The following is a 25985-nucleotide window of genomic DNA, read 5'->3' as shown; positions in this document are numbered from 1 at the left end:
CTTTTTTTTTTTTTTTTTTTTGTAATTTTTGTGACATGCAAAAATAAAAACATTGTTTTTTCTTTCACTCCACATCTCTCTCATTTTTATTCAACAACAGAATTTATTAAAACAAAAAAATTTACATTGTAACAAAAATAAATAATTTATCAGAATAACATGTGGATTTAGCATTTATATATATATATATATATATGTATTCTTCTCTTTTTCTCATTAGTTTTGTATAAAAGAAAACTATTTTGTTTTATTCAAAAAAAAAACTATTTTCTTTTAATTTTAGAAAAATCTCTTTTAGTTCTCTAGTCTAGCAAAACAAAACTAACAGTTTCTCTAAAAATCCACTTTTCTCTCGAACCTTCGGACTAACCCTAATCTCTACGGCGATCCCCCGACGGTCGGAGCCCACTCCCGGTGTCGGATGCATCTTTCTCCTTCCCTCTCGTTTTCTCATTGCTCTCCTCAAACTCCTCTTCCTACCGGCGAGATGCTCGACGATTCTGTGTTTTGTTTGAAGCTCCTAGCTCTACTCTGACCGCGGTGGAGTGTAGCTAGACACGGTGACGGCGAATCTATGGAACGGCGGCGAGTCGGTAAATGAGGCAGGATTGGGTCGGCGTTTAGGGTTTATTGGATGAGGAGACATTCGTTTTCCCTTTGAATGGAGACTCCCAACATCGTTATGGCGGCGTGTGGCTTTGGATTTGTCTTGCAGATCTGAAAGCTGGATGGGTGTGGTTGGCTTGAGGTTCGGATCTGGACGAGGAGCGGCGTGTGTGATGATGACTAGAGCAGATCTGAGCTTTGGTGGTGCTTCAGCCAACTTCTCGCCCAAGTGGACTTTGAAGATTTATCTTTGAAGGCGTGCTCTGAGACCAAAAGGTGGATGTGTGTCAGCCTGATGGGATCTTGAGGTATGTGCGTTCTTGATTCCTGCAACAAAGAAGGATCGTCTATGGTTCGTCAGGAGGCTAGGAGTTTATGGAGCTCTACTTGGACAAACGACAGTCATGCTACAACAACGACTAGGCTCATTCCTGCAGAAGAAGCTGATTCTCTGGTTCTTAGAGACATGACGTGAAGAGACTCAGACCTTTCGATTGGTCATCGAAAGTGTTTAAGTTCTCGGTGGTTCATGTTATGAGGCAAATCATTCGCAGTACCGCGATGATAGACAGAACCGGTAGATTTGCCTTGTCTTCGGTGTGGCAGGGTTTCGAGCTTGTTCGTGGTTGGTGCCAAAGCGACAGCCCGCCCTTTATCGGTGTTTGATTGATCAAACGGAGTCCAGAAGCTCTGGTTACGGATTGTCGCAAGTGTTGATCGTCACTACACCTACAAGATGCAATGCGTGTGCTATGTGCTTCTCGGTTTTCCTGCAATGAGAATAAGCGTCGTTTGGTGATGATGCAGCTGGTCTTGTGTATTCACTCCTATCGTTTGGTACCAGCTGCAGCGAGCAGTAATTGGAATTCTCTTGATAGGATAGATTAGAGGTCTTAGAATTTGCGTTGTATCTTGTTTTTTAGTGGTAGAATGTTGTGGTTTAAGAAACATGTCATTCTGTGTTAAGAGTGATCTTGTTTTCGTTGTGGTTGAAAGGGTACAAAGAGGTATAGATCGGGTAGCGTATGATCCAACTTAGTGTCTATGTGATTCAACTCTTGATTAATAAAAAGTTTGAAGTTGAGCCAAAAAAAAAACAAAAAAAAACTAACAGTTTCTCTTTCTTGCTGAAAACAAAATAAATCCACACTCAAATTCTAAAATTCTGTTATAAACTAGTTTCTATTTTGTACAACCAGTAAAAGCTAATTAAGCAATATAAAAACTTATCTATTCATTTTTAATGAAACTAGAAACTTTTCCCGGGCTACGCCCGGAGTTAGATAATTAGAAATGTATTTAATCTAGTAATGCACATATATTGCATCCCTTGTTATAAAATATAAACTATATATTGAATTAGAAATAAATAAAAAAGACAATTTATCATTTTTACCATATAAAAATACATATAGAAAAATAAGCAAATGTGAAATGAATAAAGAATAGTTAAATATAAGTTATGATCCAAGTATTTTTTATTTTATATATTGGATTATCATGAAAAAAAATTATTAATCATAGTAGATCCATCTGGTTGCGATAGAAATGAACCTTGTATTACACGTATAAAATATGAGAACATACTTCATCACTATTCTAACATAGTAGATATTCAAAGATTTATATTTTTTGTTTGAAATCAGTGAACTTGCACTATTTTAGTTACATATAATATTTGTAATTGATGAAATAACTAATTCAAGAGTAACATCTTATATAATTTAGGATATATTTGGATTACCTTTAGATATCGAGCATTGTCTAATCGAGATCAAATATCTAATCTCTTCTAACTTAATATTCGTTCAGTACTTTTACAGACCCAATCTGATTTAGGTTCTAAGATTTTGAATCAGCGGATTTGGTGCCGGATTTTATACCCTGCTCTAATATAGATGACATGTTATTTTCTAACAATTTGATTTGATAAATTTAATTTAATTTTAAATTATCAAAATACTTAATATATCAGAAAAAGACACATAATATTTGAAATTGAGGAAATAAATATATTCAAGGGTGACACCTTATATAATTTCAGATATATTTGGATTACCTTTAGATATTGGGAATTATCTAATCGAGATCAGTTATCTAATCTCTTCCAACTTAATATCCGTTCAATACCTTTATAGATCTAACCTGATTTAGGTTCTAGTATTTTTAATCAACGGATTTGGTGTCGGATTTTATACCCAGCTCTATTATAGATGACCACGTTCACTATGAAAATATTTTATTCATTTTTGTAAACGACTTTTCTAATTTGAATATGATAACAAATAGAATATTTTTAAAATATTATCGTCGACTGAGTTAACTTAAACTTCTTTTTTTTGTCGTGAGTTAACTTCAACTATTTCTCAGTAATTTATGTTTGTTTCTTAATCACAATTAGTATTTCCTCTGTATATTTAAATTAGAACTTTGATTATTGCGATATAATTGTTTTCACAGTTATAGAAAAAAAAGGTTAAGTTAGGTATGCATATTTTGAAATTTTAATTTTTTTGTTCAAATTTTGTATTGCTATCATATTTGAAAATGAAATGAATTATGTTATACACAAAACAACTGTAATTTTCAAAATATATGTTACTAAAAATTTTTTAATTAAAAGTGAGCTTATGATGCTTGTTATATTTCTATCATGTTAACTCGGCTATTACTGGAATTTTCTTCGTTGAAATGCCACGAAAAGTTGTGAAAGAATGTACTTGTATTATTCTTTTTTATTTAGGTTAGATAACCACACTATAATTTATTTGTTCCTTGTACTATATGCAGCATGGAGATGTAATTGACGGGTACTTGAAAAAGAACTATGATTAAACCAGAAAAATCATTCTTGTGAATGCTATATCAAGTAATAATTATTTTGGTACCATCAACGTGTTGCAATGTATTAATCAAAGGCCTCGTCCTATCTACAATACCTGACCAGCAAAAGCCTTGAGGCTTTGTTTTCCCACTTCGTTACTGCTCAAGCTGCTTTGGGGATTCGGGGAGACCACATTCATAACTATATTTTCAATCTTCACAGGATCGGTAATCATAAAGCCCTTCTTTTTCCTCATTGTTATTGTTTCGGAACATCTATACTCAAGTTAGTTGATGGTGGATATGATGGTAAAAAAAACAGATACAGATACTGCAACCTAATGAAAAATTCTTTAGTTTAGGACATGAGCTCCTCTTCCCAGAGATGAGGCAAGCTTACAATCTGACCGGTTTGGCTCTGGTTGTAGAGAAGTGCATTTATAAAAATATGTTACAAACAGCTAATATTTCACCAATTTCCTTGATCAAAAGTCTGGCTTCTTCTGCTGGAAGCACACAAACAGCTGCAGTTGGATGCAGAGCAGCCAAGATGACGTTAAACTGTAGATAAAAACACAAAGGAGTCATACCAACTGTGAAGAAAAGAAAAACCTGGAGATAACATTCACAACCCTTAACTTCAAGCTATCTAGATGATCATGCTATGTAAAATTATTCAAATACGATTATCTCACCTTGTCATTTTCTCTCCTCAGCTTCTCCGCCAATTGAGAATATAGGTGCTGCAATCTTGCAAGCTTCTTCACAGTTTTTTCTCACATATAGACTGAAAGGAAGAAATATGATAATATAACATGTGTCAGTACACTTGTTAAAGAGTCAAAATTCAAACTAACTATAGACAAAAGGTTTAAAAGATGCAGAGCAATAGGAATATCCGGAAACTCAAGTCATCTTTAGGGCTGCAGCAATTTGGTAAACCAAATCAGTATGCATATCCGGAAATTTCAATGAAAAAGGGCTTGGGATTATGTGATTTTTTAAAACAGTAGAATTAAAAACTAACCTGGTTAGTAAGTCATGCTATATCTCGATATCACACGCAGTTGAAGCAGCTCGAGGCCTAGTTGCAGTCAAAGCTTCACTGCGGACGCCTAACCGGTTCCTTTGGAAAATCCTCTCAGGTGATTGCACAAAGATGTATGTCAAACAAAATGCAAATATCTTTAACAAAAATTTCTTCAAGATATGTGAATCAAACATAATTCCCCAAGAGACTACTTATATACATATCGTGTTCCCTTTAAGAGCTGGTGCACCAGTTAGTTGCAGAGAGAAGTGATAAGCATCATGCCCTTCACTCTGTCAAACAATAACATAACGCATCAGTTAAGCTAATCATAACAGTGCAAGAATAGAGACAGACACTGGTCACTAAACTACCTTACTAAGAGATGAAATATTTTGCTTAATCATCTCCAAAGCCTTCTTTACAGCAATGTAATGCGATCCTTTTGTGGGAACATAATTCTTGCTAAGAACATATAATCCTAGAGACTCCCTATACGTAACCTCATAACAACAGAAGAAACCTCACACAACAAAATTCTCTTTAGTGTAAAGACCATTCAATAACTTAAAAGCAGAATTTGTTCTAGGTTTACCTAAAGCATAGTCTCTTTAAGTTCTTCAGTAGTATTCTCCAGCATCCAAGACAGTTCATTGTCCCAAGTAAGAGTTGCAGCCAACGTTGAGTTTCCACCAAACTCATTAAATTCAAAACTCTTAATCTAAATATTGTAACTTATTAAAAAAAAAACAAAGCCCTGAAATTCCACATGACCAAAAAAAAAAAATTAACATACCTGTTTCAAGCAAGCGGTGAGAAGAGAACAAACAATGTTTTATCTGTAAAAGCTATTAGATGAGTTGGCTTATCGTAAGAACCAAAAAAATTTCATTAGAGATAGACTTAAGAGAAATGGAACAGAGATATTCAGATATCAAATTGTTTCCCTCTTGTATTTAATCAAGTCTCTGAATATGATACCTTGGCTCCCCATGTCAGCACTCTACCATTGGATGCAACTTGTGCAATATACATTCTGTCATGACACAAGAATGAAACCCATAAGCCTAAAGCATTTATCTAATGCAACATCTCAAACCAAAAGACATGATCTATTGTTACATGTAACAGAGAGAAGAACTAAACACATTACCTAACGTTAACGGCAAGGAGGACATTGGTCCACCTCCGTCCACTGCTTGTGTTTCTCTTGGATGTCTCCTGGTTTGATGATGAGCCCTCCTCACCTCTAGGACCTATCCTACTCTCTCATCCACTAAAGAAACATACAGATAACGAAGATCTGATATCATCTCTGGAGTGAAGAAACTTAGCCCTGTTGAATACAACGACTCTTCTTGAGAACTCCGTTCGTGCAGTCTCATAGACTTGCAGCAGTATCTGTCAAAAGAAGCAGAGAGACAGAGAGTCCAAGAAAAAATGAGATAAATTTTGAAAGCAGCTATGATCGTGATTGAAAGTTGAAACCTTACAATTAGAATTGCAAAAGAGCTAATCACAAAGCACACAGGTGAAGAAAGTTTAAACCTTTTTTTGTTCCAAAGTTCAAAACTTTAGGAGAAAAATATAAGAGAAGAAAGTTAGCTTGAACCTGAAGGGAAGAGCGGATATGGAAGCCAAGCCGGAGGTGACGGCGAAGATGGTCGCATGCGTGTTTCGATGTGGCGGTTGCGTAACCCCGAAACACCGTAGATACAGATTCCGGCGGCCAGAGATTATGTTGAGATAATGACAAAGGTACCATCTCCGTTCACGTTTCTCAGGTTCGGAAAGGACGAATAGAGATGGAGATCGTCTCCTGCGCAACAGAGAAGGAGATAGAGATCCTCGTGACGGTTTGGTGGTGCGCTCTCTGATTAGGTCTCGTTAATGGGTTTACGGGTCAACGCGACGACGATGCTCGATCGCGCTCTCTCCTTCCGCCGATCTCTCTTATCCCGGCGAATCCGGCGCCGACGAATCCAAGACCAAGCGTCCCCACATCTACCTCCTCGCCTCCAATTTCCTCTCTTGGATCGGGCACCAGTGGTGGCCCTGCCTCGGCTCTCCTCTTTCTCGCGCTTCTCTTCCTCATCTTCTTCGCTAAGAAGAAATTGATTGCGAAATTGATTGTGAAGAATAGGATGAAAAAACTCAGAAGCGACGGTTTGAAAGTGAGAAGACGAAGTGAATTGGGGATGAGGAGAAGAGACTCGCAGACTCGCGATTTCGTCTCCGTAGATCTAGGCTTAGTTAAAAGATAAAACCAAAACAACGACAAAACTGAAACACATTCGACCCATAATCCGGAAGTGAAACAAAGCCCATTCAATTGTGATTTGAAGCCCAACCCGAAAATAAAGAGCTATGATTGGAAGATTATTTTTGATGACGTGGCATAGCTGAGAATCGAAATTATCCCTTTTTTAGTATTGTATTGATATGGATTATGCACTTTTTAATAGTAGAATAAATAGCAAAATTATTTATGATCGTGCATTCCATATTCATTATTCCTTTTTTGCGTATCTGGATTTATTAAAATAGCTCATTTAAAATAAAATTGTCTTTAGGCTATTAAAATTATTAGATCACCACTTTGATGCTTTAATACTCCCATGACATACTTTCTCAAAAAAAAAAAAACTCCCATGACATATCGTCATGAGCTATTACATTTGATTGATTTGAAAGACAAAAAAATCAATAGGTTTTCTTCACCAATAAAATTATTGTTCCAAATTAATGCCATACTGGCTTATGCCAAATTAATGCCACGTCATTGTTATCCACAGAGAAAATAAATTGGAAAGAAGGTCTCTGGCCTTCCAATTGGCAAATTAGGCGTCATCGCCGCCAGGGACCACCTATCCCACCAAACAGTTTTCTTCCTCTCACGAAAATAATGTTTTTAAAAGCGTTGACAATTAAAAAAATAATTAACTTCCATCAAAGACGAAACCCAACTATACATAAATAAAATAAAGTTGCTCATATATCAAAACAAAATACAGTATAACCTCTATAAATTAATAATATTAAAATTTTATTAATTTATTAATTTATAGAGATATTAATTTATAAAAAAATTATTTAGATTTCTTAATTTAATATATATATATATATTTATTCTAAGATGAGAAGAATATTTGATTTTAGTGTATAGATATTAATCGTTATTTTTTAAATTTTGAAGTTTATATTAATTTTATTATATTATTTTGTGTATATAATAATAGGTTCTTACTTATATAAAATATGTATACATATAAACTATTAATTTATAATTTTAATGGGATCGTATATTTACATAGATTTTTTTTAAAAATATATTATTTTATTATTTTATCGATTTGTGTCAAATTTTGAACCGGTCTAAGTTGGGACCGGTAAAATTTATTAACTTATAGAAATTATTAATTTATCGAGTATTAATTTATAGAGGTTTTATTAAGTATAAACCATTTTTCATTCTTTGTACGTAATCTCATTCTAGATATCTCGTGTCTCTCACATAAAATACTATATTCGTCTATTGCTTTCCAATTGCTTCCTTTGAAACTTGAAGAAATGCAAATTGCATGCAAAGGTTTTTTTTTTTTATCATCAACCTATAGAGGTTTTAGAAACAACGAGGACAGTCTGAGTAGAGAACTGAAATCTTTGATGGGTGCTAAAAGCGGCTCGTGGTCTGGTGGTAAAAGAACCTCGGCTGAGGTGCCCGCCGTCACGAATTCGAGCTCCGGCTACAGCGGATTTAACATGGTTTCCGTTTGGCCTCCAGGACCTTCTTCGCCAGTTCCGGTTGAATGCGGTGGGATAGTCGGACCAAGTGAGAAGTCCGGATACCTGGATTATCAAAAAAAAAAAAAAAACTAAAATACCGAGTACAAGGATTAATGGTCAGATCTAAAAACTATAAGGGAATAAGCTGAGAAAAGAAATGACAATATCAAGTGTCATTGATATGTAATATATTCGAGACTATACTGTATATCTACATGCACCTTACATATTCTTAAGTGACTATATGGTTGGTTTTGGTTTGGGCAAGTAAACATACACAGTTTCTTCTCTCTCTTCCTCTCATAAAAAAACTTTCGTTTTTTCCTTTCTTATCATTTGAAATACATGTCTCTGTTAAGAGGTTAGTACGTAGGGAAGCTGTTGCAGTGTTGTGTGTCTTTTGCGACTCCGTACAAGATTCAAAAGTGAGGACGATTCACAGCAAATTTTAGTCAAAACCAAAGACCAAGGGTGAAAAAGGACACTCAAAAAGTACAAAAGAAAGAAAAAGATGGATGGATGGACCAATAGTATGTAGTCTTTAGTAGGCGAGGCTAGTCCTTCAAAGCTCAACAGTTCTTAACGTTCACCAGTTTCTCACATTCTGTCTCTAATTATCTACAATTCTACATTACAAGACCTAACCTAAAAAAAAAAGAAAAATCTCTGAAAGCTTTCTTCTTAACATATAATGATGAGGTCCTCATCGACTTCTTTCACATCAAAGAGGTGTCGAGCTCCACAAGAGAAGGTCATTCTCAAGGTCACAAACCTAGAGGACGAAGGGATAGATGTCTACAAAATGGGTACTCATGTACATCTGAAGAAACTAATGCTTGCTTACTGCCAAAGGAGAAACCTAGACCACAGGACTCTTAGGTTCATCTTTAACGGTAGCTTCCTCAGGCCAAGACAGACTCCTGCTCAGCTCATGATGGAAGATGACGATATCATCCACACGGTCATGGAACAAGCTAGCAATGCCGGTCCTAACGACGATGCTTGATCTCCTTGGAATAAACAAAACGGTTTCTAGTCACTTTTCCGAGAGTTTCATAACTAGAGCATTTTAATTTGTTTTCGGTTCAGTTTGTTGTGTTGCATTTAGTAGTAGTAGAAATGTAGAACCTTCTCCAGTGGTTTTAATGAGTAAGATTACCTATTTTGGATGGGCAAACAAAGCTTATTTATATTTTAATTTAAATCAAGGAAAGTGTATTCAATATATTATTTAGAGTTGTTTGATTTTTAGTGGATTTTTAGATAAATTATAGAATCATCACAAATCTTTACAAATCCACTAATATACTTTTAATGACATGAAATTGCAAATACATTTAAAATTATAAATCAATACCACTGGATTTGAAAAGCATAGAAAATTTATGTTTGAGCAACAGATAAAATTTTATTTTAGCAAATAGTATCACTACAAAAGCCCATAAACATTAAATGCATGCCCACACGGCCACATCACTATGGTAACCCGAATCCGGTTAGTACAAAACCGGGTCGTTGAAAGATTCTTATGTTTTAAATATACACACACATTTAGTTATTCCCTCTCCTCTCTATCTAATCAATTAGGGTGAAAGAAAAAATATCTGATCATGCCAAAAAATAATAATAATTGAAAGAAAATAGGAAGAGACAAAGAGAGAAGAACATGGTGTCCAACTCTCCGAAGGACGCGGCGAGAAAGATGCTGATAATTGTTAGGCTGAGCTGAAATTAGGAAACCCAATATCGTAAATTACCAATCATTTTTAATCTGTTTGTTCTAATCTAAAGTAGTGGTTTGGTTGATGGGTGGTGGTGGGAATCTCGTCGACGGTGTTCGTCGTTGGCTTTTTCAGCGTCCTTCTTCTTCTTCTTCCTCTTCCAATAATAATCAAAACGAACCCATTCTTCTCTCCTCTGCTACTTTTTCTAATCGAGATCAATCAGGTGAGGCTGGAGATTTGAATGAGCTTGTTGTTACTGAAGATTTCGACTTTACTGGGTTAAAGCTTCTTAAGGTTCCTAAACGTAATCACTTGCCCATGGATCCTCAAAAGAAGGTTCCTTTCTCCTTCTCCTTCTCTTCTTTCTATTTTTGTTTGGTGATGAATTGATTGACTGTTTTGTTGGGAATTTAGACATGATTTGAGTGAACCTGATGCAGTTTGGTCTGAAAGTTATTGTCTTCTATCTTCTCTTGTTGATTGAGATTTCAGTGACTTGTTGTTCTGTGTTGTTGTCTTTGCTTGCTCCACAATAGGTTACAATGTTCCAATCTATGTTCATCATTCTTCTCCTTCTCATCCTTGTTTCTAGTTTTGTCGGAATATAGACATGATTTGATTGAACTTGATGCAGTTTGGTCTGACGTTATTGTCTTCTGTCTGCTCTTGTTGATTGATATTTGAGTGACTTGCTGTTTTGTTGTCTTAATGTTCTGTGTTGTTGCCTTTGCTCCACAAAAGGTTATTCATCATTCTTTTCCTTCTCATCCTTGTTTCTATTTTTGTTTGGTGATGATTGACTGTTTTGTTGGGAATGCAGAGACATGATTTGATTCTATTACACTTGATGCAGTTTGGTCTCTTGTTTTGAGATTTGGTGTTTTGTTGTTCTCTGTGTGTTATAAACAAAAAGGTTAACAATGTCAGTTTTTTGTGTCCCATTTGATTGTTCCTGTTGTTCATAGAATCAAACTACGGAATCATATGAATTGTGTTCTTCAGGGTGTGCAGGAAACTGAGTTCTTTACGGAATATGGAGAAGCAAACAGGTACCAAGTTCAAGAAGTCGTTGGTAAAGGAAGTTATGGTGTTGTTGCTTCAGCTCTAGACACACACACTGGTGAAAGAGTTGCCATCAAGAAGATCAACGATGTCTTTGAGCATGTCTCTGATGCTACTAGGATTCTCAGAGAGATTAAGCTGCTGCGGTTGCTTCGTCATCCTGATGTTGTGGAGATCAAACACATCATGCTACCTCCTTCTCGCCGAGAGTTCAGGGATATTTACGTTGTGTTCGAGTTGATGGAGTCTGATCTCCACCAGGTGATTAAGGCCAACGATGATTTAACTGCTGAGCATCATCAGTTTTTCTTGTACCAGCTTCTCCGTGGTCTTAAATATGTTCACGCAGGTTAAGTTTATTCGTGTATACATTGTTCTCTTTCGACCCTTATGGTCTCCTTTTAGAAGATTTATTGACATAATTAAGTGTTTTCTTTTCAGCTAATGTGTTTCATAGGGATTTGAAACCAAAGAACATTCTAGCTAATGCTGATTGCAAATTGAAGATCTGTGATTTTGGACTCGCTCGTGTTTCTTTCAACGACGCTCCAACTGCTATATTCTGGACTGTGAGTCATCTTTCAAGCAACTAAACTGGTCATTTCTTACAACTCTTTCATTGTTTGTGAACTCAGTCCTTTTATGTATATTTTTTGTAGGATTATGTAGCTACTCGGTGGTATCGTGCCCCTGAACTCTGTGGATCGTTTTTCTCCAAAGTAATATTCTCTTTCACTGAACCCAACTGCTATAGCTACCTCTCAGGCTAAGTGAACGTCTTTTGTCATATTACAGTATACACCTGCGATTGATATTTGGAGTGTTGGTTGCATTTTTGCGGAAATGCTTTTGGGTAAGCCTTTGTTTCCCGGGAAAAACGTGGTGCACCAATTGGATCTTATGACTGACTTTCTTGGCACTCCACCTCCTGAGTCCATATCAAGGGTTAGTCTCACTCAACTAGTTTGCAAAAAAACATGTTCATATTTGAGAGTTAGTTCATTTTCTGTAATGAGATTTTTTGGGATCTTGAAATTTAACAGATTAGAAATGAAAAGGCGAGGAGGTATCTTAGCAGCATGAGGAAAAAACAGCCAGTCCCTTTCTCTCAGAAGTTCCCTAAAGCTGACCCTTTGGCTCTCCGCCTTCTTGAACGCCTGCTTGCCTTTGATCCCAAGGATCGTGCATCTGCTGAAGATGTAAGAGAGACACAACTTTTTTTTTTCACTCCCATTTTCTTACACAAGAATGAAACTCTTTATGTTTCATTGTTCTAATTTGCTTATTTACAGGCACTATCTGATCCATACTTCAGTGGTCTGTCAAACTCAGAGCGCGAACCATCAACACAGCCAATCTCAAAGCTTGAGTTTGATTTTGAGAGAAAGAAGTTAACAAAAGATGATGTTAGAGAGTTAATCTACCGAGAGGTAACACACAAAAAAAAAACCTTTCTTCTTCTACACATCTTGTTTTTCTCTGCTGTTCATTGGTTTTAACGATCTCTTATCTTTGGGAAAAAAAACATTAGATATTGGAATATCATCCTCAGATGTTGGAGGAATACAAGCGCGGTGGTGATCAGCTTAGCTTCATGTACCCTAGGTTAGCTCTCGTTAACAGCTCAGAAACTATAAATCATCAAAACAAAAGAAAAGTTGTGTAATGAATAAATCTTTTTGTTGTTTACGCAGTGGGGTTGATCGGTTTAAGAGGCAATTTGCTTATCTTGAAGAGAATCAAGGTAAACCAGGAGCAGCAGCAGGTGGAGGAAGAAGTACTGCACTTCATAGGCATCATGCTTCCTTGCCAAGGTAATGTCTTTCACAGAATCTCTCCCCTCTCTCATTCTCTGAAAGAATTCTCTGTGATTGTGTGTTGCAGAGAGAGAGTTCCTGCTCAGAATGGTGAAACTGCAGAAGAAAGCAGTGATGTTGAGAGAAGAGCAGCAGCTGCTGTGGCTTCAACTTTGGAATCTGAGGAAGCAGAGGAAGCAGACAATGGAGGAGGTTACAGTGCTCGTAACCTCATGAAGAGTTCCAGTATCAGCGGTTCTAAATGCATCGGTGTCCAATCTAAAACTGACAAAGAGGTTAGTTAATATAAAGAGAGAAAGAAGAAGCAAAAAGAGTATCTTGAAAGGAACATGAAGATAGAGTTTACTTATTGTTGCACTGTTCTCTCTGTTTGCAGGAGGCCATATCTGAGGCAGATGATGAAACAGTTACAAAGCTTACTGATAGAGTTTCTTCTCTTCAATGATTCTTAAAAATTGTTTTCTCCATTTTATTTTCCCTTCTACCACAGCTATCTTCGTGGTTGGGTTTTAATTGTTGTATTTAATAGTTTGGGGGTGTGAATGAGAACTTTAAATAAGAACATCCAATATTTTTTCCTTTTGTTAAATCTTTTTTTTTTTAATACATAAACTGATCTTTCAAGTTCTTTCTACCGATTCAATTTGCTTCAGTATAATATAATATTAGATTATTGTGTATCGTTTGAGTTTATCCCGAAAGGACACAAGTATTAGACAATAGAGTCTAATATTTCCTATGACGATCTTTTTTTTATTTTTTGGCAACTCCTATGACGATCTAAAAGTTATAATCTCTCGGTTCCCATTTTTTTTTGGTTTTATGTTGAATAATATTTAACAGAACCAAAAATGTGTTGTTTCCTTAGAAGTTAGAACAGTAGATGGTTGATAGAATAACATTTAGAATGAAAACGTGACACATCCAAATTGAAAAATTATTCATCAGAACCAAAAATGTGTTGGTTCCTCAAAACAGTAGATGGTGGATAGAATAATATTTAGAATGAAAATGTGACACATCCAAACTGAAAATCCAATAGACTCAACTTTAGGAGATGCCGAAACTTGAGTCCCTCGTTAGCAACATATGATGCATATATGTTATAGAAATATATATAGTAGAACTTTTTAACATATTTGTTAAATGATATGAAATATTTACTGAGAACGATTATATGATCATTGGACCACTGACACCACTTCAACTGGCTATACTAAATGAAAAAAACTTTTAGAAACCAAACCAAGAGAAAAGGATCACGGAGTACATTTTATCCTTATATCCCTTACAGCCTTACTATTAGAGTACTGGCAGTTCGTTGTTATGACATGCATGTGAATTTTCTTTTTTTTCTTGTAATGGACCTTACTTATTTTGCAAGACACAGAGTTACCACCAGTGGAAATTAGTTTACCAACTAGTACCACAAGGATGGTCCATACGTGTAAGGGTTGATCCTCGTAACCGACGGCAAAATTGATGTCACGTGGCAGGTCGAACAAAAGGGATCGTGGGTAACAGCTGAGACCAAGATAATGCACGTGTCATATTTGTGGATGAGACGAAGTATGAAATGGCCTATACATGGCCTATAGGTTACACTGATCCGACCAAAGCTTCTTTAAACCTTTTTCCTTTTGTTTCTGCTTTCGCTTCTAGTTAAAGTCAGAACTGTACTGTATATTCCCCGAAATATTATATGAAAGATTAGATATATATGTACTTAGCATCTCATTCTCAGCATTGATATGGTAATATAGCATTGATTTTGATGGTTGGTGAAACTGTTGATGAATCTGGACCTGACCATGAGTTACAAGGCACTAGTGGATCGTCTTGTAATATATGTACATTTACGACAAAACAACGCATTAAGATATTTTGTTGAGATATTTTTATTATTAGTACTATATTATAAGAATACTAACAAGTTACCAACCTACAACTATAATGAGTTCTAGTCTTCTAGATCAATATAATTAATGTCTTGGTGGTGGATGTCTCAACAGATATTTATGAAAGATGTAAATAGATACGAGTTTTTACACATATACATATAAAACTACGCCTGAGCGGGTACCTATCCGGGTACGGATCGGTTCTTTCGGGTATCAGATTTTTTGGGTTTGGAAATTAGGTCTCGTTCGGGTATTACAAATTTCGGGTTTTCTCGGGTCCGGGTGAGTTCGGTTCTGATGTAAATGAACCTGAAAATAACCGGATAACTAATATATCTGAAACAGGTTCGGATAATATTACCCAAAATAACCGTATTACCCAATTCGGTTTGAGTATTTTGTATCCAAACTACCCAAATGTACCAAAAAATAACCAAAAATACTCATTAGATAGAGTTTTGTTTGAGTATTTCTATCCAAACTATCATATTTTATCTGAAAATACACAAAAGTATTGAAAATAACTAATATATTTAATTTATAATTTAAATTATTAAAATAATTATACATATAATTATAAATAATATTTGTAAATATATATTTACATTTCAGATATCTTCGGATACTCATTTGGTTTTCAGTCCAGATCGGGTTAAGTACCGGTTCTTCGGATACATCAATTAGGATCCTCCTGAGGTCGGTTCTTCGGTTCTAGATATTTTGCCCGGCCCTATATAAAACGCAAACACGCAGAGACAAAAGAAAACATCGAAGTGTGTTATAGTTTAACCGCGAAAAATATCAAATAAAATGGACTGCATCATTGTTCAAATTCATTGTATTTGTCGATGCAATTTAATATTATTTTTTGTTGTAAGAAAATTTATCTCTATATATAAATCATTACAGTGATGTCCATCCGAATTAGGACATGCGCCCAACGATTCTTCTTCTATAAATAAAAGAATCTCTAGTTCTCTCTTTCTCCATCTCTACTTCTCTCTTTCTCTTTCCGTGGATCGATGGCAGCAGCTTCGGTTGATCCTTTGGTGGTTGGAAGAGTGATTGGAGATGTGTTGGACATGTACATCCCCACTGCCAACATGTCAGTCTACGTTGGCCCCAAACACATCACTAACGGCTGCGAGATCAAACCCTCCGTCGCAGTCAACCCTCCCAAAGTCAACATCTCCGGCAACTCTGATGAGCTTTACACCCTCGTATATTTATTTATTCATCTTATCACTTATATCCATTTATGTGCAATCTCCCTTGCAAACATATCTTTGAATATACACACGCATGCGTTACATGTTTCCTCTTCCTCTTGTTCAATGATCATGATTATACCAGCCCACAGGAACATACATTCATTCTTTAATATATGCTGGTATTTTCACTGAGTTTTCAGTAGTTAGACACGGTTTAGCTAAATATTGGACTACAATATAATTAACATTTTTTTGTATGTGAGTTGAAAAATTATTGGCCTTTTGTAAATGTAAATAATGGATGCATGCAGGTGATGACTGACCCGGACGCACCTAGCCCGAGCGAGCCGAACATGCGAGAATGGGTCCATTGGTACGTACGCGTGACACACTCATGCATAAACATCGAGTTTTTCTTTTAATTTTAACTATATACGAAACAAACATAGCGTATAAACATAATACACTTATTTCTTATGTTTCAGGATTGTCGTGGATATCCCCGGAGGCACCAATCCATCAAAAGGTATGATAAAGAGAGTCGGAACTAAGTTATTTGCCCTTTAGGAATATGCTAATTAACTTACTTTAGAAATAAAGTGAAGTTAGTGTGAAGGTTATTAAAAAACATTTAATAATGGTTAATGATGTCCATGTTGATGTGTTTAGATGAAAAGGATACACTAATCTCTTTATTCATTTAAACACATTATCCTTGCGACGCGGTGCTTTCGGTTTGATGAAATGGATTCCCGTATTGCAAGATATTGATTGGTTCAAAAAGAAATATGCAAGTCTCTTACATGCATATGTTGCATAATATACAATTAATATATTTGGCATAATATACAATTAATATATTTGGAATTAGCCGACTATGAAACATAATTATTTACAAGTTAGGCATAGAAGATCCACTATCCAATTTTCGTTCTTTACAAGTTTTCTCACAATAAAGAGACGTGGTGTCTTCTAAAACAAACATCTCATGTATGTCTGTACATGTACATTAATGTATGTCATCATATGAAAACCTTAAACACGACAAAATACACTAGAGTAAGAAAACGTCCAAGTATAAACATGTTTTCTGGTACTGGAACAACAACTATTGCTTAATTTATTTCATTTTAAGTATCACGTGAAACGTTTTAATAAATATGTATACTTGCATGTTTTCATTTTCTTTCAGGAAAGGAGATACTGCCATATATGGAACCGAAACCACCGGTGGGGATTCACCGTTACATATTTGTACTTTTCCGGCAGATCTCACCAGTGGGTCTGATGGTGCAGCAGCCGCCGTCACGAGCCAATTTCAGCACCCGAATGTTCGCTGGTCATCTCGATCTTGGTTTACCTGTGGCAACTGTTTACTTCAATGCCCAGAAAGAGCCAGCTTCACGCAGACGTTAATTCCAATAAATAGACTAAAGAATAACGACGAGAGCCTTTTCAGGGTTCTTACCCAAAAACCGGACTGGAAAGAAATGTGGTTTTTATATGTCAAACCATATTTTATATTATTCCGGTTCTCGCTACATATCTATATATGTCTATAATTATACAAATATGTTTGTGTTTTTGTGTTACATGAAGCTGTTTGTGTCTAATATATGGTTTTCGTTGGTGTGATCTTTTTGTATATGAATCATATACTATTGTACATTAACAAAGAGGCAGAGAAGAGATTACACATCAATTCAAACCAAAATATATAAATTTACAATCGACGAAAGAAAATCTAACACACTGCTTTTAATTGTTTATCTTAGCATTCCTTTTTCTCTGAACCTCTACAGCTTGCTTTAAATTTGAAACTATTGTCTCTAGGTTTTGCTCCATGGACTCTTTCTGTAGTAATGTTCACATGAACTTGAATTTCAACAATATCTTCTTATGTGAACTCGGATCTTTCCTTATCTAAAGAATCATCAAGCTTGGAAAAATTATTGTAACCTATTTGATCATCCGAAAGTTTCTTTAGAGTTTGGTGAAAAAGAAAATTCCATTGCTTAGCCAAAGGTCCCAAAGGAAAGTTCTTGCATTCCGTACTCTACGATTTCCATATTGATTTAATCAGTGTTTCTTATATAAGTATTGATTTATCAGTATTGCAATCCCTTGACAATAGCTTTAATGTGATTTTAAATAAATGGAAAACCCATATATTACGAAGACGCGTCCCTTAATTAAGAGAGCGAAGGCACGGTCCCTTATGGCCACATGGCTTTTTGTCATTGGAGAGAGGAACAGTGGTGTCGCGAGACATCGCGTTGTTTCTTCTTTTCTTTTTTTCTGTTTTCCTTCTCTCCTCTCCGGCGACGAAATGGCGATTTCTATTCTTTTCGGTGGCTCTACTCAATCAACGGCATGTCTCTCGGTAGCTCATGTCGACGAAGGAAAACGGCGTCCCCTCTAACGGTTGCTCTCGTCGACCAAGGAAAATGGCGATATGTCTCTCATGGTTGCTGTCGGAGACGAAGGAAAAGGGTGACAGTCGACTAATCGAAAGGCAAAGATGAGTTCATATGTCTCTCTGTTTGAATATTTCATTCATGCATGTCTTTAGATAGTTGAATTTCATCGTGAAGCTAGAGAAGTTCAATCGACTGACTTGTTATAATTTTGTCTGTCTTTGTGTCTTCAGATGGTTTGATCAAGAGGCACAATCCAGGCTAAACCTTTCTATCTCTCAGACAAAACCCCCATGATCGTTTGTAAAATGTAAAACATTTGTCTTTGATCTTTTGAATTGGATAAAATCAATCTCTTTGTTCTGTTGAATAGGATAAACCATTGTTTATATTCGTTGGTTGTTTGTGAGTTTTGTTGCGGTTGCTGTTTAATTTTATTGTGGCTTGAACTAAATTAGAGAGTTGGATAAAACCATTGTCTTTGCTCTGTTTAATTTCATTATTGTTGCTTTTTACTCTTGTTTGAATTGGATAAAGCATTGCAATCTCTTGTTTGCTATATTGGTTTGTGGTTTGTGAAATATGTTGCGATTGTTTTTTACTGCAGTCTCTTCTTTGAAATGAATTGAATCGTAATTATGTGTTAGGTTAGGTAATAAATGGATGCTTATGGTTTGTGGTTAGATAGAAATGAATGCTGTTGTGTTTGTTGGTGTTAGAAATATGTCAACTCGGTTATGGTTGGCTGTGATCAATGCGTTTCTTCTTGTCTTCATTCTATAAAAATCTTGGCTTCTCTTCTTTCTTCAATTCATTGCAAAACCGTGTTCTTCTCTTCTTAGTTTCTCTGCTTTTTGCTTTTCTATCTCTCTTCCTTCGTATGGATTCTTATCCATCTGCTTCAAGCTCAAAGTTTGTTGAACTATTAAATAGTCAACAAACCGTTTCCTTTGGAAACTATGAAGATAGTGTTGAACTATCTTCATCACAACTTTCATTTCAAGGTTCATTTGGTACCGAAGCCTCTAACTTTGATGGAGACACGGCTACAGAGCGAAGAGAGCGACAGAAATGGACACCAAAGGATAATATTTTGCTCATCAGCTCGTGTTTAAACACGAGCAAAGACGCTGTGGTTGGGAACGAGCAAAGATCAGGCGGTTTTTGGTCAAGAATTGCTGCCTACGTTGAGGCAAGCAGAGAGAGCCAAGCCACTGGTGGTGGCTGCGAACAGAGAGAGCCACACCATTGCAAACAGCGTTGGCACAGGATCAATGACCTTGTGTCCAAGTTCTGTGGAGCATATGAGGCTGCTACTAGGGAGAAAAGTAGTGGGAAAAACGACAATGATGTTCTCAAGCTAGCACATCAAATCTTCTACAACAATCACGAGAAGAAATTCACTCTTGAACACTGTTGGAAGGAGCTGCGCAATGACCAGAAGTGGTGCGACCTTGCCACTGCTAAACGTTCCAGTTCGAAGAAGAGGAAGTGTGAGGACGGTGGAGATTCATCAGCTTCTCAAGCAACTGAGAACAAACATCCCCCGGGTGTTAAGGCGACAAAGGCGAGTTCTAAGAAGAAGGTGGTAGAGGAGAATTCTCTGAATGGGTTTCAGAGTATGTGGACAATCAAACAACATGATTTGTTGATTAAGGAACAGTTGTCTAAGATGAGTTTGCTCGACAGTTTGCCTGGGAAGAAGGAACTTCTAGCTGAGTATGAAGAGGCCCTCAAGGCTAAACTCATCAATGACTTGATGTCTAGCTAGTTAGTCGGCAAAAACTCTACTTAGATTAAGTGTTGGGTCTCTTGTTGTTATGTTTCTTGTTATGTTTCATTTATGTTTCTTGTTGTGTTTCTACTTATGTTTCTTGTTCTAGCCGTCTAAATGTTGTTGCGTGACTTGTTCTCAAGTTTAAGTTATGCTAAAATGTTATGTTATGTTGGCGCGGTTCTTGTTATGTTCAAGATTTTAACCAGTTCTTGTTCTTGTTAATGCAGGTGAGAGAGTACACAAAGAACCTTTGTCGGAGCGTTGTTGTTTCTTGTCGGAGGGTTGTTGTTGAGAGATGTCACGAGCGTTGTTGTTTCTTGTCATGTTGAGAGATGACACGAGCGGAGCTGATGTCACGAGCGGAGTTGATGTCACGAATGGAGTTGTTGTTTGTTGTCTCGTAGGTTTTGTAGATGTCACGAATTGTTGTTTGTTGTTTAGAGTTCCTTGTCTTGTAGTTGTCACGAGTTGTTTGGAGTTCCTTGTCTTGTAGTTGTCACGAGTGGAGTTGTAGTCACGAGTTGTTGTTTGTTGTTTGTTTTGTATTCAAACCCACAGACACAAGTGTCTTGTATATTGTCGTCTATTCAATCTCATTTCTCTACATAATAGTCTCATCTCTCTCAATCTCATTTCTCTCAATCTCACATCCCTCCTTTCATCTCGCTCAATCTCATCTCTCTCCTTTCATATCTCCATATTTTCTAAAACAATCTCATTTTCTCATCTCTCCATAATCTCATCTCCATATTTTCTCAAACAATATCATCTTCTATGCTCTCCATATTATCTAAAACAATTCCTTTTTCGATACTCTCCATATTTTCTAAAACAATTCTATTTTATGGCATCTTCTTCACATAACAATTCTATTTACGATTCATTTGATGAAGCTTTCGATCAATATTTTGATCAAACATTCGAGAATCTGGTTAGTGAGCAAGAAGATGAAAGGAGGACAAGGAAAAAACGAGTGTTTATCGAAAAAAATCGTGAAGAAGGCCATATACGATTATGGAATGATTATTTCAGTGATAGTCCAACATATCCTGAAAATATTTTCCGCCGACGGTTTAGAATAAACAAGCCATTGTTCATGAATATTGTTTATCGTCTCTCCAATGAAGTTCCATTCTTTCGACAAAAAAAAGACCGCCTGGGAAGGCTTGGTCTCTCTACACTTCAAAAGTGTACAGCGGCTATTCGTGTGTTGGCATATGATTCTGCTCTTGATGCGGTCGACGAATACCTCAGGCTCGGTTCAACCACGTTTCGGTTATGTGTGGAAAATTTTGTGGAAGCAATAATAAATTTGTTTGGCGACGAGTACCTAAGAAGACCAACACCGGCTGATCTTCAACGTCTACTTCATATTGGAGAACTTCTTGGATTTTCCGGGATGATAGGAAGCATCGATTGTATGCATTTGGAGTGGAAGAATTGTCCCACCGCTTGGAAAGGGCAATATTCTCGTGGCTCGGGAAAACCCACTATCGTTTTAGAGGCGGTTGCTTCATATGATCTCTGGATATGACATGCGTTTTTTGGACCTCCAGGTACCTTAAATGATATTAATGTACTTGATCGCTCACCTGTTTTTGATGACATAATAAATGGTCAATCCCCGCAAGTGAATTTCTCGGTCAACGGAAGAGAGTACCATTTGGCTTACTATCTCACCGATGGTATTTATCCAAAATGGGAAACTTTTATCCAATCTATTCTGATTCCATAAGGGCCAAAAACCGTTTTATTTGCGCAACGTCAAGAAGCTGTCCGAAAAGATGTCGAGCGTGCTTTCGGAGTTTTGCAAGCTCGATTTGCCATTGTTAGAAATCCACCACTTTCTTGGGATAAAGTCAAGATTGGGAAGATTATGAGGGCATGTATCATATTCCATAATATGATAGTAGAAGACGAACGAGATGAATACACTCAATATGATGTTTCAGATTTCCAACAAAGAGAAGGCAGCAAAAGTTCACATGTCGATTTCACCTATTCTACATATATCCCTACAAATATCGCCAACCAGATGGGTGTTGGAACTAGAATTCGTGACAGACAAGCGCATCAACAACTAAAAGGTGATTTTGTTGAACATATTTGGCGTAAATTTAGACGTGATGAAGACAACAACTGAGCTTCGATGCCTCATTTCAATTATTATTGTTTGTTTTAGTAATATTTGTTTTTATGTTTGTATTTTAAGAAGTCTCCTCTAAAATGTTATGTTTGATTTTGTTTGATTTAATAAATAAATTTAATCTTTGTTTAAAATTTTATGTTTAAAAATATATTTAATATTTTTTTTATTTTTAAGAACCTTCATTAAGAGACTATCAATAAACCATTTAAATTATGTGTCTCTTACCAAAGTCTCTTATCTTAATTTCAATAGTTTAAAAATCACTAAGAACTATTTAGGAAAGGATCATGGGTTTTAGCAATAAACATGCTCTAACTTTTCAAGCTGCAACACCAGTTTGTTTAGAGCTTAATCTTGTTTGGCTCCTTGAGAACAACTTCTGGACCGATCATAATTTCATCTGCACTCCTGAACTATATACTTTTCTCACTTTAAGCGCAAGGACATAACCAAAAGCGGCAGTTTCTTGTACTAAAATTAGGCATGGGCATAATATCCGTAACCCGAAATCCGAACCGAACCCGAATCGAAAAACCCAATCCGTATCCAGTCCAAAATGTAAAAAATATCCGAAAGGATCTTGTAAGGTGGTATAAAACATATCCGAACCCGAAGCGTTATTAACCGAACCCGAACGGGTATCCCGAAAAACTGAAAAAACCGAAAAATTCGAAAAGACATCCCAAAAAACCAATATGAATGTCTAAAATAATATACAATATAATTATATGAAACATAAATGTAAGTATTTAAAATTTAAATAACTACCTTAAATACTTAATTATATATAAATAAATATATATTTCTTATGTTTATCTTTTAAATTTTAGATTTTATTCCGGATATATCCAAACCGATCCGATATAACCCGAATCCGAATGATATATGATTACTTTATGGGTTCTATGATGTGATACAAAACCGACGCGAATCCGATGTGTTATATCCGAACCCGATCCGTATTTGCAAATTTACTAGAATGAAACCTATGAGATAGAATGAAACCTATGAGGTGTTATAAAAAAGAACCAAAATCCGAAAAACCCGACCCGAACGCCAACGAATACCCGAAAAATGGACTGGTAACTTACAAGTCGATTATTATAAATTCATTGTCAAGTGTGATTATACTGTTCGACCATTTTGCTAGATTATCAATGTAATCACATGAGCACAAAACGAAAGTAACTCAGAATGGCAAAAGATCTCACAAAATAAGTAAAGATCCGAACCTAAAATTGACATAAAACAAAATATCCTTCAGAGTACTTTATCATGGAACATATGAGTTTGCTGACAAAACAAGAGAGTGATAGATAAACCAACCAAGGAGAGACAGAGAAAAGACATGGGATAACTAGTAACGGCCAATACCCCAAACCCTGATAACTCCATCGGTGTAACCACTGAACAAAGTGCTTCCATCCGCACTCCAGTTGAGGCTGGTGCAGTAAATAACCTATCCAAAAACCAATTCCAATAAAATGATTAAAACATTCGAAATGTAGCTTATACAAAAGTTAACATGTTTAAGTATTGTTTAACAATCACATATCCATAAAAGGCTAGTCAACAATATACTGCAATCACTATTCTACGACAGAGCCAATGTATGAACTATGAAGTTAAATTCATAAATACCATTTCACGTCTACATTTGCTATAACACATCTAGTTTAGGCTTTACAGGTATTAAAGCTATTCTTCTTGATCATAGGTTTTACCTAAATCACATCCGGGGAAATCTACAGAAACATCTATCTATACAAAAGCAGAAAACTTGTAATCCAAGGCAAACATATAATAGAACAAATAGTCAGTATGTGAATCCTTACCTTCCTTTTGGTGGCGGCAGTACCACTTCCGTCAGACTTCTCAGCCTCAGCCTTGAGGTCAACCTTCAAATCCTCAACAACGCTCTTGCTCTCAAGATCCCAAATTTTAATCCCCTGTTCAGTAGCAGCACAAAGCCAGTACCTATTAGGGCTAAAGCAAAGCGCGTGGATCACAGAGTTAGCTTCAAGAGAGTAGAGCTTCTTCCCCTCAGCCAAATCCCAAAGCAAAACGACACCGTCTTTGCCTCCACTCGCGCAAAGAGAACCATCAGGCGAAACAGCCACAGTGTTAACATACCCAGTGTGACCAGCAAGAGTCGATCTGAGCTTACAGTTCGACAAGTTCCACACTTTAACAGTCTTGTCCCACGAAGCCGACACAATCGTCGGCTGAAGCGTGTTGGGACTGAACCTAACGCAACTAACCCAGTCACGGTGCCCCTCACCGCCTCCCTCGGCGATGGTGTACTTACACTCCCCCAGAGTGTTCCAGAGCTTGATCGTACGGTCACGAGACGCCGACACGATCTGACGGTTATCGAGCGAGAACGCGACGGAGAGCACGTCCTTGGTGTGTCCGACGAATCTTCGAGTCGACACGCCGGCGGCGAGATCCCAGAGGCGGAGCTCGCCGTCCCAGCTTCCGGAGAGCGCGAATTGGCCGTCGGAGGAGAGGACGACGTCCTCGACAAAGTGGGAGTGGCCGGTGAGACGCCTCTGAGCTACGCCGTAGGACTTGTCGTCCTTGGTGAGTTTCCAGACGATGATGGATTTGTCGCGGGAAGCCGAGACGATGGTGTCTGAGTTGTCGATGGGGGTGGCGATTGCGGTGACCATGTCGGTGTGCGCACGCATGGTGCCCCTCAAAACGAGTCCTTCCGCCATTGTTGGTGAGCTTGTGGAACTAGGGTTATCGCTTTCTCTGGGGGTGGCGGAGATGCGTAGGAAAATGGCGTGCAAAACGGAAGAGGCGGTTTATATGAGAGACAGATAATGGATTAGGGTTACTTTACTTGGGCCTGTGGATTAGATTTATAAATGGGCTTCTATGTTCTCAGGTCCATGCTTGGTGCCACTTTCATATACCTGTGTGGAAGATGTGTTTAAAGTCACCAAGAACACAATGTATAATAAAACCTTTTGCTTTGTTTTATTAATCTTTCTTAACTTTCTTTTCTAATGTTGTAGAGATCATCCTTACATTGTATCTCTATATATAAGTAATAGAAAACCTTAGCTTTATCCTATTACAACATGATCTAGGAAATCTTAGACTTATCCTAAACCTATTAGTATTTGTTATCCAACTTACTTTAGGATAACTTGTTGTCTAAGCAATGAAGCTTATCCAACATTCACCCCCTTAAGCTTCATGTTCTTTTGAGCTAGATCTTGTACACAGATCTTCTCCCTCATCTCTCTGAATAGTGTCTTCGCCAATGCTTTAGTAAGTACGTCCGCGAGTTGTTCCTTGCCAGGGACATGTTCTACATCAAGTTGATCACTCTCAATGCATTCACGTATGAAATGAAATCTCTTGTGGATGTGCTTGCTTCTTCGATGAAACACTGGGTTCCTAGTTAGTGCAATAGCTGACTTATTGTCGATTCTGATCAATGTCTTCTCATCTTTTCTTCCTGTGATCTCAACCAACAATTCTTGAAGCCAGATGGCTTGCTTAGCAGCTTCTGTAGCGGCGACAAACTCTGATTCACAAGAGGAGAGAGCAACTATCTCTTGCTTTTGTGAACACCAGGTTATAGGTGTATCTCCAAAGCAAAATAAGTGGCCAGTGGTACTCTTACCATCGTCTATGTCAGTATTATGACTACTGTCGCTATAGCCGA

At 36.8% G+C, this 25985-nt stretch overlaps 4 protein-coding genes and 1 pseudogene across 5 annotated transcripts; 3 read left to right on the top strand and 2 right to left on the bottom strand.

Annotated features, from left to right (window-relative positions):
• Positions 1 to 5251: 5251 nt before the first annotated feature.
• On the bottom strand, positions 5252 to 6330 carry LOC106293528 (annotated as a pseudogene).
• A 3499-nt stretch (positions 6331 to 9829) lies between these two features.
• Positions 9830 to 13432, top strand: LOC106344086 (mitogen-activated protein kinase 8-like). Of its 2 annotated transcripts, none has more exons than XM_013783471.1 (11): positions 9830 to 10305; positions 10981 to 11380; positions 11473 to 11600; positions 11691 to 11750; positions 11827 to 11976; positions 12075 to 12230; positions 12324 to 12461; positions 12563 to 12636; positions 12726 to 12845; positions 12916 to 13123; positions 13225 to 13432. In XM_013783471.1, exons 1-11 carry the CDS (start codon positions 10051 to 10053, stop codon positions 13291 to 13293), a joined length of 1758 nt encoding a protein of 585 aa, XP_013638925.1. In that variant the 5' UTR covers positions 9830 to 10050; the 3' UTR covers positions 13294 to 13432. The 2 variants fall into 2 exon arrangements, with proteins under 2 accessions (XP_013638925.1, XP_013638924.1); XM_013783470.1 differs by having other exon boundaries at positions 10972 to 11380.
• A 2262-nt stretch (positions 13433 to 15694) lies between these two features.
• On the top strand, positions 15695 to 17554 carry LOC106294014 (protein MOTHER of FT and TF 1). The gene is made up of 4 exons (XM_013729630.1): positions 15695 to 15969; positions 16272 to 16333; positions 16446 to 16486; positions 17153 to 17554. Exons 1-4 carry the CDS (start codon positions 15772 to 15774, stop codon positions 17374 to 17376), a joined length of 525 nt encoding a protein of 174 aa, XP_013585084.1. The 5' UTR covers positions 15695 to 15771; the 3' UTR covers positions 17377 to 17554.
• Positions 17555 to 19257: 1703 nt separating this feature from the next.
• Positions 19258 to 20148, top strand: LOC106344432 (glutathione S-transferase T2-like). Its single transcript, XM_013783813.1, has one exon. It carries the CDS (start codon positions 19258 to 19260, stop codon positions 20146 to 20148), a length of 891 nt encoding a protein of 296 aa, XP_013639267.1.
• Positions 20149 to 23495: 3347 nt separating this feature from the next.
• LOC106295980 (guanine nucleotide-binding protein subunit beta-like protein) lies at positions 23496 to 25102 on the bottom strand. Its single transcript, XM_013732005.1, has 2 exons — positions 24139 to 25102; positions 23496 to 23762 (listed from the first exon to the last, which is right to left on the bottom strand). Exons 1-2 carry the CDS (start codon positions 25021 to 25023, stop codon positions 23661 to 23663), a joined length of 987 nt encoding a protein of 328 aa, XP_013587459.1. The 5' UTR covers positions 25024 to 25102; the 3' UTR covers positions 23496 to 23660.
• Positions 25103 to 25985: the final 883 nt, after the last annotated feature.

Source organism: Brassica oleracea, chromosome C5 (genome assembly GCF_000695525.1).
Source record: "Brassica oleracea var. oleracea cultivar TO1000 chromosome C5, BOL, whole genome shotgun sequence".
In the NCBI taxonomy this organism is placed as follows: Eukaryota; Viridiplantae; Streptophyta; class Magnoliopsida; order Brassicales; family Brassicaceae; genus Brassica; species Brassica oleracea.
The sequence above is the reverse complement of the archived record's forward strand: the minus strand, read 5'-3'. Positions and strand labels throughout refer to the sequence as shown.

Coding starts and splice junctions, on each gene's coding strand:
- LOC106344086 (XM_013783470.1), top strand. CDS start 10,051: ATGGGTGGTGGTGGGAATCTCGTCGACGGTGTTCGTCGTTGGCTTTTT. Junction 10,306..10,971: donor CCATGGATCCTCAAAAGAAG/GTTCCTTTCTCC, acceptor TGTGTTCTTCAG/GGTGTGCAGGAAACTGAGTT. Junction 11,751..11,826: donor GTGGATCGTTTTTCTCCAAA/GTAATATTCTCT, acceptor GTCATATTACAG/TATACACCTGCGATTGATAT.
- LOC106294014 (XM_013729630.1), top strand. CDS start 15,772: ATGGCAGCAGCTTCGGTTGATCCTTTGGTGGTTGGAAGAGTGATTGGA. Junction 16,334..16,445: donor ATGCGAGAATGGGTCCATTG/GTACGTACGCGT, acceptor CTTATGTTTCAG/GATTGTCGTGGATATCCCCG. Junction 16,487..17,152: donor AGGCACCAATCCATCAAAAG/GTATGATAAAGA, acceptor ATTTTCTTTCAG/GAAAGGAGATACTGCCATAT.
- LOC106344432 (XM_013783813.1), top strand. CDS start 19,258: ATGGATTCTTATCCATCTGCTTCAAGCTCAAAGTTTGTTGAACTATTA.
- LOC106295980 (XM_013732005.1), bottom strand. CDS start 25,023: ATGGCGGAAGGACTCGTTTTGAGGGGCACCATGCGTGCGCACACCGAC. Junction 23,763..24,138: donor CTGCCGCCACCAAAAGGAAG/GTAAGGATTCAC, acceptor GTTTTTGGATAG/GTTATTTACTGCACCAGCCT.